The 19,509-nt window shown below is 35.0% G+C and overlaps 1 protein-coding gene across 1 annotated transcript; it reads left to right on the top strand.

Moving 5' to 3' along the window:
- Positions 1-12,366: 12,366 nt before the first annotated feature.
- On the top strand, positions 12,367-19,240 carry LOC122027134. Its single transcript, XM_042586003.1, has 4 exons — positions 12,367-12,488; positions 12,659-12,833; positions 18,462-18,678; positions 18,754-19,240. The coding sequence occupies exons 1-4, from the start codon at positions 12,367-12,369 to the stop codon at positions 18,936-18,938; spliced, it is 699 nt and encodes a 232-aa protein (XP_042441937.1). The 3' UTR covers positions 18,939-19,240.
- The last annotated feature ends 269 nt before the right edge of the window (positions 19,241-19,509 follow it).

The following is a 19,509-nucleotide window of genomic DNA, read 5'->3' as shown; positions in this document are numbered from 1 at the left end:
AAAACTCACGGAGAAGGCACAGAGGAGAAGAAGAAGATCGATGGGAGATATCGCAGCAGCTCGCGAGGAAGGCTCTAGATCGAGAGACGGTCGCCTTGGGAAGCAGAGAACTCTCTCAACTGAAGGGAAGAAGAAGATCGAGAGACGGTCACCTTGGGGAAGCAGCTCGGAGAACTCTCTCGAGAAAAGAAGATCGATGGTCGCGCTTGGGAAGCAGTGAGGAGGCGGAAGAGAAATGGAGGATGCGGTGAAATATAAAAATGGAAGTCACAACCTATCCATGTCCCCATAGTTCGTTAAATTTCGGTACGATATGTACGGTATACCGAAATTTCGATATTTTTTCCCACCCCTAAGAATTTAGGTGATTTGTATAAATCAATTGCGAAATAAATTATATTTAAAAAATATAACTAAATGCATATTTTAAAAAACCATTAGTATTTAAGAAGGCTGCATATGTTTTTTAAAATATTTTTTCTATTAAAAATACATATAAAAAATTATCGAGTATAAAATTAAATCATGCCTATGATCTCCTAAGTGATTGTCTCGTCGCACAATTAATAACTATTTTTTAATAAATTAATTAATTTTTATTAAAAAGTTTTACTTGTTTTTTTCAAAAAAAAAAATCGAGTAATTTGATTACTCTTCAACTTAACATAATTAGACGAGCTTCAAATTTTAGAGATTTTATCTACATTTCTGAATACTTAAAAAAACAAAATTTTATATTTTTTTTAAAGGGACGAGTTTATTTTCGATTATGCCCCTCCCTTTTTAACTTTAAATTAAAGAAAAAAATAAATTCTTTATTTAAACTTAACTGAATAAATAAAAAAAATTAATAACTTAATTATTTATCAAATATTTTTATATAAAAGTTGATGATCCGAAAAAAAAAATCTTTTCTAAAATTTATGTCATTAAACTCAGGATCATCTCTTAAAATTATCAATATTTTTTAATTTAATTTTTTAATATAAATATAAATACAAAATAAGATTAATAAAATTATAAAATTAAAGGAATGCTAATAAAAATAAAATATATTATTATTATTATTTTAAAAAATAATAGTATAAAAAAATAAAAAATAAAAAATAATAAAAATTAAATAACCACAAATATTAAAATTATTTGATGTTGATTTTCAAGGATTTGTTATTCGAGAACAAAACATCTTGAAACTTTATAAACCTTTTCAGCACTATAAAAAAATCTATCATCCTTGAAATGATTTTAATTAGATTTTACTAGATCAATGAAATCCATGGCTGAACGTGAAATAATTAGAATTAAAAAAAAAGAGAGAGAGAACATGTACATTTATCGACATGGTTTGTAAAATCATAGCTCCCTCGGGGCGGTGCGATGGTTAAAGTATGGGATGTTGTCATATGAGGTCTTGGGGTCGAAACTCTGTGTGACCGAACATAACCTCCCTCATGTCTTGGCCATTTACACTAATGGCTAGTAGTCGCCCGTGATTTACCTCCTCCGTGTTGACATAAGGACGGGTTGGCGAGAACGTTGGGGGCGAGCGAATCGCCTTTTGCCACATGGTTTGTAAAATCTCCTACAATTCGAAAGTACTAAATCGATGAGTAATCAATGGGCATCGAGTTTTGTAATGAAATTGAAATAAGATCATTGTAACGGTGGAATCTTACAAATGATTCTACTCCAACGGACAACATCCTCATTGGCAGAACCATGGACAAGAAAGGTCAAGGGTCGAGAAAAGGAGCCATATTTCTTTTTCCCATAAACGAAGAGGGAGGATCGGAGGAGAGGTCGTGGGCAAAGATTTGTGAGATCCATCTTGCAACAGCAAAGAGGAGGCAACAACCCTTCAGTGATGGGAGAAGTGAACTTTAGACTTTTAATTGAAAATTAAAAGTTTAATTAATTCATCCAATCAACTTCTAATTATTTTTCTAATTTAAATAAGACAGTTTAAATAAACTTACTAAAATCCTAATCTAATTACCTCATTAAAATATATATACATTTATTTTGATTTATAAAATTTTTAAATTTATATATAAATCAACTTATTATTGTCATTAATATGATTAATATTATTATTAATTTGATTGAATTTATTTTAAAAAATTAATTACATATCAAATTAATTCAGTTTTCATTGATCAAATTCATCTTCCTATTAAATAATAAATTATTTTTTAAAAAAAAAATATAGGATCATACTATGCTATTCTAGTATCTGATCTGACCCATCTGATTCTATCCCTAAATTAATCCAGCGATTAACAAATAATTATTGATATAATTCACCTGTTAAATCCAATGGATAAAACTAGCTCTTCAAACTCAATCGATTCACCCAACCCATCTAGTCTAGCTGCCCTTCTACATGGACTCACCCAATTCATGTGACCTGATCAGTCAAGCACAAAGTTAGTTAAGCTAACTAGGCAAGCCGGACAACCATTCTCGATAAGCAAAGAATGAATACAAATTCTAGCAAACTCGAAATTTCAAAAATAAAATTGCGACTAAACAGAGGAATATAATTCTATACAAGACTCAAGAATAATGTTCCAAACGTGCTGACCATAGAATACCTCAACTCGATCGAAGAAATAGGTTTATACTTGGACAAGATTGTCAAATCCTCTGCAATCATAGTATAAATATTTACAGGGAAGTCACTTGAAAGGTTCAAAGACATTATATTTAACATGATTGATAAAGACCACAATAAGGTCTCCTCATGTAGAGACAGATTGAACACAATCAATACTGGTATCCTTTGTAGAATACGTTTAACAAAGGTCCAAATTGATTGATTAATTGAAATAAGTTTCGACAAACAAATATATATTTTTTCTCTTTCCATCACAATACTGCAAGTGAGAACATCATAAGTTTCTCTTTCCACCACAATGTTGCAAATGAGATCATAAGTTTCTCTTTCCATCACAATAGATTTAGCATGATTGATAAAGAGCGCAATAAGGTCTCCTTATGTAGAGACAGATTGAACGCAATCAGTACTGGTGTCCTTTGTCGAATACATTTAACAAAGGTCCAGATTGATTGATTGATTGAAATAAGTTTCGACAAACAAATATATATTTTTTCTCTTTTCATCACAATATTGCAAGTGAGAACATCATAAGTTTCTCTTTCCACCACAATGTTGCAAATGAGATCATAAGTTTCTCTTTCCATCACAATAGATGCACTATACCATTCAGGAAAATTTTAGTGTTCCTGTAAAAGTAGATTCATATTCTCAATTTTTTTCCCACCAATTAGAGACATGCAGACATTTTGATTTGAAAATATGATAATCTCAATTAGCCTCATTGCTATCCCTAGGATGACCGACCCAGTGTCACGAAAATTTGCCACCAGCCATCATGATAAATCGGAAAACGCACGCGACGGCCAGTCCAGAAGTCCAGCATCCTTTGATTACGCCTTCCATTTGAAGAAAAAATTCCTACAAATACACCGTAGCTAGGATTCGAACCACGTATATCTAAGTGACAACTTGGATATACTACCACGACACCATAGCACCGGAGACACATTTTTATTTGAAAATGCACAAAGAGGTGGAGGGTTAATCAGAGATGATGGAACATTAGTCAAAAGAAAGTTTGATAGTGAAACAAAGAATTTACCTTTTCCTAACTAAATAAATATTTAAAATTAAATGACTTCTAGATAAATTACTCTAGCACTAAAATATATATACTGTTATATGTTGGTTACAAGGGATCACACTACACCAAAGCAAAGCAAATTAGTTTGATATTGATTGCATTTCAGGTAGAGGACACACACCAAAGCAATTTACAAATGGATTCCACCAGATTTAGTTAATCAAGCGAAGAGGACTTCAAAGAAAGTTGTAGAGCAAGTTAGTGTAGGATCTCTTCTTCCACCAAAAACATACTCATCCAACTACTATGTCGGGATAATTTAGCTAAGTATATAATCAAAATCTGGCTAGCCAAAGAGTAGGGAAAATATAAACCTGGGCAAAGGAGTAAAGTCTCCAGACATAGTATGTGTGTTCCTTTAAGAATTTAATATGCTTCGTCAGGAAGGTAACATAGAGAGTATAGATGGATACGGATATTTTGTTTTACAAAATTTTATTTTTTAAGTAATTTCAAGGCAGATATATGTCCCACCAACCCTGATCAATGCTTACCTTCTACTTCTATCATAGTGATCTTGGAACAATTCAGAATACTTGAAAACAACAGTCCTGAGTACTTAAGTGTTTTTTTTTTTTTTTTGACAAGAAGATCATATAGAACCTTCAACTCAAATACATCTATTAGCATTGAGTTAGATGAGGCCAATAAGTCAAATTTTCACACCCATCAGGATCAGAAAATAGCCAGAAATAGTGTTGAAATTAACTGCTAGTGCTGTAAAAGGATCAAAGTACTTAAAAACTTCTCAAGGATATATTGGTGAAATTTAACTTCTAGAGATCGTGGTTGTATCTGCAGGTTGACTTTTATTGGATGAAAATGACAGAAGATGATCAGAAGTAATATGAAAATATCAAAGAAAAAAAATCTCCACAATGTAAAAGTGAAAATTTTCTAGATATTGTGATTGTAACAGTAAGAAGCCTTGTTGCATGAAAATGACAAAGAAGATGTGTTAGAAGTTTTGTCAGTTAGTCTTTGGGTCTAGATGCAATTAGAATGGATTGCATAGGAAAAGAATTTCTGGTGTGTCCTACAAGAATAAGTAATCTCACAGAGAGCAAACCTCACAAAGAGGAAATTTATTAAGCAGAGATGAGATAAAATGATGAAATTGAATCTTTTTAAAAAACCAACTCCAAAAAACCATGAAATAGATCAAATTACATAAGAAAAGAAACCCAACCAGATTAATCTTCTACCAAAATTACCCTACACATCTAAACAAACCAATTACCAATTTAAGAATTACCTCAAACAACATAACCTCCTAAACAAGAGAAAGTACCAAACCATTACACATCTAAAACTTAATAAATACAATGAATTCCTTAATTTGCATTACTGAAGATTTTGAAGACTTTCACAATTTAGTTGTAATTTTTATAAACAGAATAAGGGATTGTTTTTTAAATGGAAAATTTATGGCTTGGTTGATCAGTAAGGAACTTTTACGAGCAGGTTAAAAGAGTTCAGCTCAAGAAGGAAATGAAGATCCAAATATAAATTACTCCAGAAATCAAAATTCAGTTAACTTCTGCATTAACTGCAACCATAGTGTTCATAAAGCACTTAAATGACAATGAAAGCAGGATCTGATACTAAGTTCCTAAAAAAAGTGAAATTGTTAGTTTAAAGTAATAGGGTAGGTTACCTACCAACTCGGAGCTTTGACTAGTAACTGGTGCACCATCAGGTCCAGATATTATAACAGTGTTGTCCTGACAATGACATAGTTAATGATCAAGGAAGCTGATTCCAGCACAAGATGCAGCTTCCTAACTGGAAGCATTGCACATAAATCTTTAAGTAAAACAACTTCCTTATTGACGGTCTGGTTTGTTTTTGCCAGTCCCGTGTGAGGGAACCGACGCACGGGTTTGCTGGCGAAGCAGTGCTTCGGAGTAAATAAATGTTGTGTGGTTCTTGCGCTCTCTGCAGTCTGCTTTCCTGCTTTCTCCTCCTTCTGTTCCGCTGGGTCCGGAGTGCGACGTTCGTCTTGGAGTGCACCTACGGACGACGCGAGTGGTTGTCGGATCTTGGGAGAATTTTGCCGGAGAGCCTCAGCACCGTGGACGGCAATATATTCTCTAAAGATAGTCGGCACGCCGACGTTTCAACCGGAGGATAACTATTTCTGGACCTTACTCTTTTATTTACCTATTTATTACATGCTTGCTATTTTGGTGCAAATATATTACTGTCTAAATGCTCTCATACAACAACAATTTTTCCCCAACTTTTTCTCATTTTACCACAAAGAAAAATGCCAGTGTATTATTCACTTTGCACTTTCTAGGGAAATATTTCTCATAAGTACTTACAACACTAGTATCTGTATGCCACTCGTCACGCTCTTGATTCCACTTCTCCCTTAGTTCTTGCTCAAACTTCAGCTCCTCCAAAAACTTATCAATATAACGACTTTTCCCCTTCTCTTTCTCCCTAGGTTCTCTCATCATCCTTCAGAAAATAACAAAGAAGACATCAGATAAACAATAGGCAAATATCAAAATACAACTTGCAAAAGCTAATAAAGCATTGAAGATTAAAGCAACAACTGCTCAGTTTGAGACACCTGGCTCTGGAATGCTAAGTGGAGAGAACAATAATCAAATACTCAATTTGCAACCGTATAAAACTAAAACTGCATGATAACTAATGTCAAAGACTAATTCATAGTGGCATAGAATTAAGATAGCACAGAACAAGTTAGTCACATGATCATCTATCTACTTCATAAAGGAAAGAAAAAGGAGTAAAGCTAGATTATCAATTTAATTGTCCAGCAAATGAAAATGAGGAATAAAATTAACTAAATCAGATCAATTTAGCCTGAAAACTTTAACAATAATGCTATCGCAAGCTAAGCCAATACAAGCAACAAAAATATCTTGTTATCATTTATTCACCAGCTTTTCTAGAAAAAAATAAAACATCAAGATTTAAGCAGGAGTATGTCTGTTGCTGAAGAACTGAGTCCGCACAAGCAGTCGATCAATAAGTGAAAGTTTGACGTCGCCATTATGCTACTCCACGAATAAATATATTTGTGATATCCCACTAAAAAAACTTTTTCTTTGTTCAGAACTCCACACATGATGGAATCCAATGAACTAAATGGCAAAATCCAACATGTTGATCATTAAAATTTCCAGTATAATCTCTCTAACCACTTGTTTTCAAGATAATAAGTGAAAGATATGATGTTCCTCACAGAAGCTACAATCTTATCGGTAAAACCATGCATTGTAAAAAGTGTCATTTAGAAATGGCAAAAGAATTTGGAGATTCATTGTCCTGAAACTATGACTGCCAACTCATACTAACCTTTTCCTCAAGTTCTCTTCCATGAGATGGAGGTGGCAGAAAAGATGGCACATACCTGTCAAAGAATAATGACATCAAGAATACATTTGATACACAACTATAGGTCCTTGTACAATGTGATGACAAGAACTTAGCAATGCCACACAATAAACATACATACAATGTCATCTTTTAAAGTAGTAAACGCTAAAGACAGTAGATAATCATTAGTTTAGAAAGGTTTGTGGCCATGCTCAATTAGTGTTGTATTCATCTGTTTCTGATGTGTCATGAAAAGGAAGCAGCTGGAATCAAAGAGAGGGAGACAAAGTGATGATGGATACCTTTTTCTCTTGTATCTTCTAAAGTAACCTTTCCCTTATGCTTTTATATTTCTATAAACCTAACTTATTTTTGAATCTTAATGGGCACCAAATTGGTGGTCTAGCTGGGTACATCTATTTCCAAAGTAGGGTCGGCACAAGGCATAGGCCTTAATGGCTTATGCCTAGGGCTCCTATTATAGTAGGGCCCACCAGATTATATATATATATATATATATAGCATTAATTTAAATATATATGAAATTGTATATTAAATATTTAAAATTATGGCTAAAGTAAATTTAGTTGAGATTTATTTTCATTATCAAATTATATTTAGTGAGTAATTTTAAATTTTTTAGATTTAATCAATAATTTTAAATTTTTAACAATTAAAGTCTAGATCGTTTTTATTATTTTATTCTTGTTAAATTTAATTGATAATTTTAATTTCTTAAAATTAAAATTAGATTTGGTTGATAATTTATTTTTGTTTTTTATTAAAATTTAATTAGTAATTATTAAGTTTTTACTGGTAAAAATTTAATTTACTAATCAAAATTAAGTTTTGTTAGTAAATTAAAAATATTTATTAGTTATACTTAATTGATATATTTTTTATAAAAATTTAATATTACACTATTATTTTTTTCTAATTTTTTTTTTCTATCTACTCCTTCGTTATCATTTTCTAAAAATTTTATTTTTCTTTCAATTTGTTAATAATTCGTGATGTTTATTAGCTAACTATTTTTGGTTAAATACATTTTCTTAATAATTTATCAAAGTTAAAATTGATAAAAAGATAGTTTGGTTTACAAAGCGCCCTCCAATACGGGATTCCAAGAAAGAGTCTATTTTATGTAGTAATTATATCTAGTACTTGAACCTATTTCTCTAGGTTACACACAATAATTACTATTGTGTTAAGATTTTCTTTCCTCAAAGTTAAAATTGATTGATAATTTTTTTTAAATAGCAATTAAAATGTATATTAATAATATTATAATAATTTATTACTCGTTTCCAAATTAGTAATAACAGGTGAAGGTACTCTGAAACTGACAAGAACAAAAGAGGTAACTTGGGAGAAAGAAACTTATCAAGAAGAAGAAGATAATGAACAATGGATACTAAAAACTTATCAGAGAAACTCACGAAGAAAGTACAGAGGAGAAGAAGAAGATCGATGGGAGATGTCGGGTGAGCATCCAGTTAATTCGGTTAATTTGATATTAATTTTGTATAAATTCTTTTTATTGTTATTTTAAACAAATTTAGTTAATTCGGTGTTAACTGAAATAACTAATTCGGTTAATTCAATTTTAGTAAAACTTTGATTTGATTCGGTTAGCCAACACTAAATCGGTTTTCGCTTAATTCGGTTAATTTATGGACCGAATTAACCGAATGCTCACTCCTTCTCAGCAGCTCGCGAGGAAGGCTCTAGATCGAGAGATGGTCGCCTTGGGAAGCAGAGAACTCTCTCAACCGAAGGGAAGAAGAAGATCGAGAGACGTTCGCCTTGGGGAAGCAGCTCGGAGAACTCTCTCGAGAAATGAAGATCGATGGTCGCGCTTGGGAAGCAGCGAGGAGGCGGAAGAGAAATGGAGGACGCGATGAAATATAAAAAATGGAAGTCACACTTATTCATGTGACGGGCTCGAGCTCAGAACAGAAATCGGGTGCAAGGAGCAATAGCGCGAGGGTCTGCGTTAAGAATATCTTTAGTGGAGGGGGCGTAAAGAGTCAGAGAATAAGGTAATTTATATAAATCAAATATGAAATAACTTATATTTCAAAAATATAACTAAATGCATATTTAAAAAAAAAACATTAGTATTTAAGAAGGCTGCATATGTTTTTTAAAATATTTTTTCTATTAAAAATACATATAAAAAATTATTTTTGTCTAAGTAATCATGCCTATGATCTCCTAAGTAATTGTTGTCTTTGCCGCATGAAATCTAGCCTCACAATTAACAACTATTTTTTAATAAATCAATTAATTTTTATTAAAAAGTTTTACTTGTTTTTTTCAAAAAAAAAAATCGAGTAATTTGATTACTCTTCAACTTAACATAATTAGACGAGCTTCAAATTTTTGATATTTTATCTACATTTCTGAATACTTAAAAAAACAAAATTTTATATTTTTTTTAAAGGGACGTGCTTATTTTCGATTATGCCCCTCCCTTTTTAACTTTAAATTAAAGAAAAAAAAATAGAATTCTTTATTTAAACTTAACTGAATAAATAAAAAAATTAATAACTTAATAATTTATCAAATAATTTTATACAAAAGTTGATGATCCGAAAAAAAAACTTTTTTAAAATTTATTTTGTATTATGAATAGTGATCACTGCCCTTCATTACAAGAGAATTATTTTTTATATATTATATGTAATATATATAACTTCGACATGATGGTATTTTACCGATACCGTATCAATATTTCGGTATATCGAAATGTCGGTACAGTATCGGTATCATTTCTTAGAATAACGATTTGTTCGGTACAATATATGGTATTCGATTTTGGGTACCGTATACCGTACCGACCCAGGCCTAGTCAAATCCTCTACAATCATATCATGAATATTTACAGGGAAGTCACTTGAAAGGTTCAAAGACATTATATTTAGCATGATTGATAAAGAGTGCAATAAGGTCTCCTCATGTAGAGACACATTGAACGCAATTAGTACTGGTGTTCTTTGTCGAATACGTTTAACAAAGGTCCAGATTGATTGATTAAAATAAGTTTTGACAAACAAATATATATTTTTTTCTCTTTCTATCGCAATATTGCAAGTGAGAACATCATAAGTTTCTCTTTCCACCACAATGTTGCAAGTGAAAACATCATAAGTTTCTCTTTCCATCACAATAGATGCACTATACCCTTCAGGAAAATTTTAGTGTTCCTGTAAAAGTTTGGTCTACTCTCAATTTGGCTTAAGCACTTGTGATCTTCTCAAGATGATCATTACCTTCCAGCTTAAGTTTATCCCTTTACTCTCAAAATCACTAAAATTGGAAATTCTTGGTGAATCCGATAGATTCATATTCTCAATTTTTTTCCCACCAATTCGAGACATGCAGGCATTTTGATTTGAAAATATGATAATCTCAATTAGCCTCATTACTATCCCTAGGATGACCGACCCAGTGCCACGGAAATTTGCCACCAGCCATCATGATAAATCGGAAAACACACGCGACGGCCAGTCCAGAAGTCCAGCATCCTTTGATTACGCCCTCCATTTGAAAAAAAAATTCCTACAAATACACCGTAGCTAGGATTCGAACCACGTATATCTAAGTGACAACTTGAATATTCTACCGCGACACCATGGCACTGGAGACACATTTTGATTTGAAAATGCACAAAGAGGTGGAGGGTTAATCAGAGATGATGGAACATTAGTCAAAAGAAAGTTTGATAGTGGAATAAAGAATTTACCTTTTCCTAACTGATAAATATTTAAAATTAAATGACTTCTAGATAAATTACTCTAGCACTAAAATATATATACTGTTATATGTTGGTTACAAGGGATCACACTACAATGATCAACAAAGATCAATAGTGTTAACTAGAGAAAAAAAAAAATGGTACACTGTTAGCAAGGAAAAAAGAGAAAAAGACAGTTGATCTCTCCATTGTACACTAAACAAATGGACAATTGAGAAAATTTACAATTCAAAAGGGGAAAAAAATGGAACGCACAATGGAATTTTGTTATCACTTCTGTCCGGGAAAATGATGTAGAAATTAATGGTCCTATTAACTTCTCGCCAGCGTAAATTCATATCAAACTAAAGAGCTTAATAGTTTACAGAAAACTTTCACAAAAATATGATCTAGAAGAAAATATAATTTCTTAACCAGCTTATCTGATTAACTTTTCTTGCTTCCTTGATCATTTGTAGTATCAGATAAACCAAATTCGAATTCAAGTTGTCTATGATAAACTACTACCTTCCTATCTATTACTTCAGCACTACGGAGACCTTGTTCCTCAAGAGATTCACGATACTCCCAAACTGCAAACTACAGTTGTCTACGATTCCGCTGTATGGATATTGTTCCTTCATTGAACTTGATGCAAAGCTATATCTATTATTTAGTAATATTCAAATCTCTTAGCTCACCCTTTTTTACATAAACTGGGTTTGCTTTGATCTCCCTTAAGCCCATGACTCTAATCAATTTATTAAGCCTAACTATAGAATCTGTTGAACAGGTTTGTACCATTCAAAACTATTTTATTAACCTAACTTTTTATTACTATCTACGGGAGGTTCTCGGAGTTCCTTAGCCGTTTTAATTGCATAATAGCCATTTTAACTCACTCGAAAAATTATATAATTTTTTTTTATAAAAATTTTTAATTAAAATGATTTATTATCAAAAATATTATAGTAAGCTTTAACAATAATAATCCCTGTGATGCTACGGAAGGGATGATAATTTTAAAAATATTGATGTTCGGATAGATTCAAGAGTGTTTTTCACTTATTTTAGTGGACGGTAGAAAATTTTTATGGGGTCAAGTTGATCTCCTTCAAAATTAATAGGTTCAAAAAATTAAATATCTAGATTAAAAAAATAACATTCTAATAATTATTAGCTAGTTGTTACAACTATTATATTATCCATTTAAAATAATTTTAATTTTTATAACGATTTTAATATTTTTAAAATACTTTTAATAAAAATTAAATAAATATGATCAAACTATTAAAAAGTTTCTATATAAGCTGTTTGATGTATAGCATTTTTTATTAAATTAAATAAAAATTAATTTAATTTTAATAGTTCATGTTTTTTATTTCTGCACAATAAAAATTCCGTGTATGGACATGATTTTGTCGAAATTAAGGGTTAAAATTATAAAAAATCTATTTTAAGAAGGGTATATTAGTAAATGAGTCAACCAACTCGAAGAAGTAAGCCAGTCGGCAATAGGGCGAACAGAACGGCGGGAAAATTAACAAAAAAAACCTTAGGATTAACGAAATGGCACTTACTTTACTGCGACAAAAACACGAGCTAACGAAACCACTTCCGCTTCCTCTTTTTTCCCTTTGTTTTTCCTTTCCCTTCCACCGCTTTGTTTTTATAGGGCCGGCGACGCCGAGGTAATGGGAAGGACCGGAAAGCATCCTGATCCTTCGCTTTCTCATCCTTCACTTCATCGCTCGTGTTTCTCCACTTTTCTCGATGTTTTCACTGTTGTCGGTGTCATCTTGTTCGTTCCTTTCATCGCCTCTGACGGTGCGTGTTTCTTGCTTTCTTACATCGTAATCAGAGAATGGCGTTCTCAAGAGGGCGTACGCGGACGTCATCCTGAACACGATGAAGAGTCGGCCGTCAGGATTTTGGCGGCGGAGCGCCGGACGCTACAGTGGAAGCAGAGCTCGTCGCTCGTCAAGGAAGATTCTGTTTCCCTAATTCTTCGACTCAAGGCTCTCATGGACTCTAGGGTAATTGTTTTTGTTTACCTGCAGTTAGTGCTTGCACGATCTAACCCCAATTTTTATTTATTTATTTAATTTTGTGCGAAAGCTGGAATCTTTTTCCTTTCGAGATCTGCCATTGTTTGTTCTGATCTATTGCGTCCGGTGAAATTAGTTGTTGTTATTTGGATTGCTACGTTTTGGTTGGAAGGATGTTACAAGCTGCCTAACCTCCTTGTTAGCCCCCTGCAAGTAGGGTTTATTCATGAAAGAACTATTCAACTGTTCTTTCTTCTGATCCCAGATTAACTTTTAAAAAATTCTGATCCAACTGCTGTTCGAGCAGTATTCTTTGTCATTGATAGCAAAATGTTCTATTGTTGTCTGAATATGCCTTTTTTATTTATCTGAAGACTCATAAATCGTACATTGTCAACCGACAAATAAGACTACATCGGAGTCCATATATATTCTTGAAAACACTTGTAAGTGTCATTTGTTTACATAGTTCAGATTGATTCTACACTCAAATGCATATGTCTGGTCATTTTTTAGTCTAAATCCAGTCTCATTTTACATGAAAGATCTGAGCATAAATTAAGAGAATGAGACTGCATTTCTGTAAATTATTGTTGTAAGAAAGTATGCTGTTTTATTTGTTGTTTGATTGCATTTTACAGCTTTTGTTCTGCTCAAGCAAAAAAGTCTTTTTGTAGCATATTTAGATGTTATTTTTGATAATTCATGTCTACTATACATGAAAGCCAAATGTCAATTTATTTATATTTATATGTCAGTTGATGAAAGCATTGGATTGATGATGGCGGTTCAACATGGAACAAAATAATAATCTCTTAGTCATTTTTTTGCTTGTTGCCTGAGTGCCATGTAGTGGGTCGATTGTCAGCCACTTGAAAACGCCTTTTGCAATCTTGGCACAAACGCTCCCAAGGGCTCTCTCCTTCACATTTTCGACCTTGAAAGTGTAATGAAAGAGACAATGATATATATTAACCATGCGTGATAAGGCAGAGTTCATCATGTCAACGTAGATTTAAACTCTCTGAAGGCCACATAATATGCTCTAATAAGCACTTGTTCTTTTTCAATTAGATGTAATGTAATTGTACAAATGCAAAGTCTGTGTTCTTATCAGTTTTCTTCTATTGTTGATGAAGAATTCTAACGTATTTTTGGTACATTTTTGTAAACTGTTGATGTGTTACTATAATAACTTATGCTTTGATGATATATCTGTAAGACCGATGCGGCCGGCTAGAAGGGGGGGTTGAATAGCCCTGAAAAATCAAACACAACCCTTTCTCGTACGATTAAACTAACACATAAAAAATAGATTAAACAGAAAATAAAGCATAAAAACGAGGCACCGAATTTGACTTGGTTACAACCGGGGAGGTTGTTAATCCAAGGATGAAGATCGCACTAAGAGCTCCTTCAGGCGGAGAAGCCTCGTTTACAGCAGTGTAAGCACAGAAAAACAGAAGCTAATCTAAACAGTGGAAGCACACAAGTGTTGTTTACAATTTCTGAACTAATGAAAAGCTTCTGGACCAAGGCTGTATTTATAGCCTTGGTCGGGGCGCCTGGAAAGGTTCCGGGCGCCCTGGGAGGGATAAATTTTATCCCCCAACGTTCAGATCGAGATAATTCTCGATCTGGTCAACATTACTGTTCCGGGCGCCTGGAAGGGTTCCGGGCGCCCCGGATGGGTCCGGGCGCCCCGGACCCCGAAAGTCAACACAGTTGACTTTTTCATCCTGGACCGCTTCTCTGGTTCAGTCCCGCTTCGGTCCGGTTCTTCCGCTCCAGATCCGCTCGTTTGGGTGATCTCTGCCTTCCGGAAAAGGGCTCACCCGAACCCAACTTCCGGTCTTCTCGAGCGTGCTTCCCTCCGGCTTCTCGTCCCTCGGAATTGCCGCGTGTTTCCTTCTCGTCCGCATCCGCAGTCTTCGTCCCTCGGTCGTCGACCTTCTCGCTTCTGCGTCTCTTGCTCCCGAGCAATCTTCCGCTCGGCTTTCGTCCCTCGGAACCACCGCGCTTCCTTCTCTTCCCGGTGTACTCTTCATGACGCCTCGTCCCTCGGACGACGTCAGTCCTTCTCGCTTGCGTCTTCCACTCAGTACTGTGTTCCTAAGCTCCTGTACACTTAGACACAAGGTTAAATACAGGACCTAACTTAACTTGTTGATCACACCAAAACAACCTTGGGGTTCCAACAATCTCCCCTTTTGGTGTGATCAACCCAAGTTAGCTAGGGTTAAAATAGACATAAAATTGAATTAAGTAAATTAACTTAGATTGCAATTTAAGTGCAAAAAGATAGAAAAAATCTATCTACCTCCCCTAGACTTATACTTTCCCTTCTCCCCTTTGATCACAAAAAAATGGGGTTCCAAGAAAAATAATCTAAGAGTTAAAGACTTAGAAAAAGTATTTCTAAAAAAATCTAAGTTTTTAAGAAATTTAAAAAAATTTTCTAAGTAATTAAAGCTGAGATTTCTAGTTTCAAGAAAAAAATTCTTAACTTAGAAAAAAATAATTTTTGAGAATATTGAAATAAAATGTTTTGAATAACCTTTTTCAAGCACTAATTAATTCTTGTATTAATGCTTCATTAGTAAGTTAATTAAACATTTATTTCAATATTTTGGCTTCCAGGTCGTGGCGAGGCACTAGGCCTTCTTGGTTATTGGAGCAACAACCACTTCCTTAGACAATGTCTCATAAAGAAATTCTTTATTTAATTTTCTCACTTAACGCGCTAATTTTACTTTTAAAATTAATTTAAGCATGATTTAGGAACCCAATATAGGTTCCAACCTACTGGATTAACTAAAAAGTTTTTAGGGACATATTTTCTAGAGATATTTTTAATTTGTCCCTGGTGATATCTATAATACCAATTCAAATTATTGAACCTTCTAAAATTGGTTTTAGATGAGCAAGCAGAGTTTTTCAAATTTTCTACTTGAATTTTTAAATTTTGAATTTCTAATTTTAATTTTTCATTTTCTAAATTTGATTTATCTAGCATTTCTAACGGACAAGATGTAGCTAATATTGCTTTTAAGTCTTTATTTTCATTTTCTAATTTGCAGCAATCTTTTGTTAAAATTTTAATGAATTTAAATATTTTATTAGGAGGAAGAGATCGTGCCTCACTTACCTTGTCGATCTCGTTGTCGGTTTCTCCCCCTGAACTGCTGCTCTCTTCGGACGTGGCTCCCCCTTCATTGATGCTTTCGATGCTCATTTCGGAAGAGCTTGATTCGCAGTTGTCGTCTTGATGACTCGCCATTAACGCGAGCCCGGAGAACTCCTTGACTTCTGATTCCGACGACGTATCGTCCCACGTCGCTTTTAGGGCCTTGCGATTTTGGATAGGCTTCTTACCCTTATCCTTCCCGTTGTTCTTTAGTTTAGGGCAATTGTCCTTGACGTGCCCTTCTTCATCGCAATGGTAGCAGCGGATGGTTCTTTTCTTTCTCCCCTGCGGATGGTTAGATTTCCTAGATTTACAAATATTTTTAAATCGTCTTACCATCATTACCATTTCCTCGTCGTCGAGAGAAGATTCTGACTCAGGTTCGTCTCTCGAAGCTTTAAGGGCGACATTATTCTTGGGCTCCTTCGGACCTGCACATCTTGACTCATGCACTTCAAAAGTTGAAAAGAATTCGTCTAATGAAATTTTTTCTAGATTTTTTGAAATGTAAAAGGCATCTACTAGTGATGCCCATTTTGAGTTTCTAGGAAAGGAATTTAGGGCATACCTTAGCGAATCTCGGTTACTTACCTCTTCTCCGAGATTCGTAAGGTGATGAGTTCCTGAATCCTCAAGTGTAGATGTGCAATTGTTTCACCTTCTTCAAATCGGAGGTTTGTAAGCTGATTACGAAGTAAATCCCGTCTTGCAAGTTTGGCTTCGGATGTTCCTTCGTGTAACTCAAGGAATTTATCCCAAAGCTCCTTTGCCGAGTTGTAAGTACCGACTCGATTGACTTCTTGTGTTGGAAGTACACTTAGCGGATGAAATTCCGCTTTCTTGTTTGCCACGTGGTCACCTGCTCCTTCTTTGACCATTGATTTCTTGCTTTGCCTTCCGGTGCTTCATAGCCAAATTCCATTGTTAGTAATAAATCATAATCTGTTTCAAGAAATACCTCCATTCGCTTTTTCCAGCTAGCACCTTCGAATTTTAGTGCGTGGATGTTGGATCCGCCATCTTGTTGCTTCGTTCGTGGTTAGTCCTCCGCCTCGGCTCCGATACCACTTGTAAGACCGATAGCTGGCTAGAAGGGGGTTGAATAGCCTGAAAAATCAAACACAACCCTTTCTCATGCGATTAAACTAACACATAAAAATAGATTAAGCAGAAAATAAAGCATAAAACGAGGCGAATTTGACTTGGTTACAACCGGGAGGTTGTTAATCCAAGGATGAAGATCGCACTAAGAGCTCCTTCGGAGAAGCCTCGTTTACAGTGTAAGCACAAAAAAGAAGCTAATCTAAGCGGTGGAAGCACACAAGTGTTGTTTACAATTTCGAACTAATGAAAGCTTGGACCAAGGTGATTATAGCCTTGGTGGGCGCTGAAAGGTTCCGCGCCACAGGAGGATAAATTTTATCTCCCAACGTTCGGATCGAGATAATTCTCGATCTGGTCAACATTATTCCGGCGCCGGAAGGGTTCCGGCGCCGGATGGGTCCGGCGCCCGGTCCCGGCGCCCGGACCGAAAGTCAACGATTGACTTTTCATCCGGGACCGTTTCTCTGGTTCCCCGGTCCGGTTCTTCCGCTCCGGATCCGCTCGTTTGGGTGATCTCGGCCTCCGGAAAAGGGCTCACCGAACCCAACTTCCGGTCTTCTCGGGCGTGCTTCCTCCGGCTTCTCCTCCCTCGTGCCGCGTGTTTCCTTCTCGTCTGCCAGCGTACTCATCCGCAGTCTTCGTCCCTCGGTCGTCGACCTTCTCGCTAGCTGCGTCTCTTGCTCCCCGAGCAATCTTCCGCTCCGGCTTTCGTCCCTCGGAACCACCGCGCGCTTCCTTCTCGTCCGCCGGTGTACTCTTCCACAGCGCCTCGTCCCTCGGACGCACAGCGTGCCGTCCTTCTCGCTAGCTGCGTCTTCCACTCAAGTACCTGTGTTCCTAAGCTCCTGTACACTTAGACACAAGGTTAAATACACAGGACCTAACTTAACTTGTTGATCACACCAAAACAACCTTGGGGTTCCAACAATATCTGCAAACCATTTTGTGCTTTTGACTGGCTACCCTAAGTCCTAACCATAATTTGCTACTGAAGTTTGATATGAAGCAATATTTTGTTGCTACCAAAATTGTAGTTTCATGCAAAAACTACATTGCCAGAAAGGTTTGATTGGAGACAATGTGACACTTTTTTTTCAATCTTAGTAGAAATATTACGAGTGTTTTTCTTGAAGCTAATACTGTTGAATTTGGTTTCTTTAAACTATTTTGTTATGTAATTTGTCATCATCATCGTAGCCACGTTTTTCCCAACTATTTGCGATTTGGCTATAACAATTTTGTCCCTCTTTCGAATTCTATAAGGCAGGTTAAAGTTGAATTTGTTAGCATATCTTGCTGAAGTATCAATTTAAATGTGTATTCAGATTAAAGAGACAGAATCAGTAAACTTATCACAAGCAACAAGAATTCAAGAGCTTGAAGTTCAGCTCCGCGAGGCGAACCATACAATTCGTCGTTTAAATTCTAAACTGCAGAATGTTAGTTCTGAACTGGAGACCCAGAAGAGTGATAAAAGTGAGTCTCTACAAGGTAAAGACACAGATGATCGCATCAGTTTGCAGAAAAATAACCCTGATGAAGGTAATATATCTCTGATCTCGCAACCTGGCCTCAGTTTTGTAGCTGTGTGTTCTCTAAATTTTATCTTAATTGTAGCTGCATCGAGTCAGGAAACTGTACCTCATAGCACCTATGCTAAATATTCAAACCAAAAGGAGCCTACAAAAGATTCGACTGCATCTGATGATTCTACTGGCATTCCTGATTTAGTGTCCTTGATATTGAGAAACAAGGAGCCAGAGCCTTTTAGGAATGAAATGTGTTGGAGTGAAATGTGTTGACTGATAGAGATCTGCCTGCTGAAAGACAATGCCCAGACCTTTAATGTAAAGCAAGAAGCTGCAATATGTGAGAATGAACTAGATGAAAAGTACTGGATTGGAGACCTAATCCTGGCAGCCGAAATGCTAATAGAGGTTGCAAAATCACTTGATTCAGAAGAAGCACACTTGATTCAGAAGAAGCACAACAAGGAAACAAATTCGAAATCAACACAGTGTTTGGTTTGTACTCAGCGTTTGGTTTGTCCCATTTTCATTTTCATTTTCAGAAAACGCGTGTTTTTTGTTTTTTAGAAAATGACTTTTTCGCGTTTTTCGTTTTCTTAGAAAACGCTCTCTCATTTTCTTAAAAATGAACGTCGAAAACGTAAATCAAACGCGTTTTTCATTTTCTCAAAAAATGAAAACAGAAAACAGCGAGGAAAACTTAAACCAAATGCCCCTTAAGTTTTCCAGTTGCGTTCTCCAAGAAGAAGAAGAGCTAGAAAGCTCGTCACAAAAAGCTGCAGTACTTATCATGAAACTGAAGATCATGAACAACCAGACATTAGTGATACTAAAATTGCTGGAA

The sequence above is a fragment of the Zingiber officinale genome, chromosome 10A, assembly GCF_018446385.1.
Source record: "Zingiber officinale cultivar Zhangliang chromosome 10A, Zo_v1.1, whole genome shotgun sequence".
Taxonomy (NCBI): domain Eukaryota; kingdom Viridiplantae; phylum Streptophyta; class Magnoliopsida; order Zingiberales; family Zingiberaceae; genus Zingiber; species Zingiber officinale.
The sequence above is the reverse complement of the archived record's forward strand: the minus strand, read 5'-3'. Positions and strand labels throughout refer to the sequence as shown.

Coding starts and splice junctions, on each gene's coding strand:
- LOC122027134 (XM_042586003.1), top strand. CDS start 12,367: ATGGCACTTACTTTACTGCGACAAAAACACGAGCTAACGAAACCACTT. Junction 12,489..12,658: donor ATAGGGCCGGCGACGCCGAG/GTAATGGGAAGG, acceptor CATCGTAATCAG/AGAATGGCGTTCTCAAGAGG. Junction 12,834..18,461: donor AGGCTCTCATGGACTCTAGG/GTAATTGTTTTT, acceptor ATGTGTATTCAG/ATTAAAGAGACAGAATCAGT.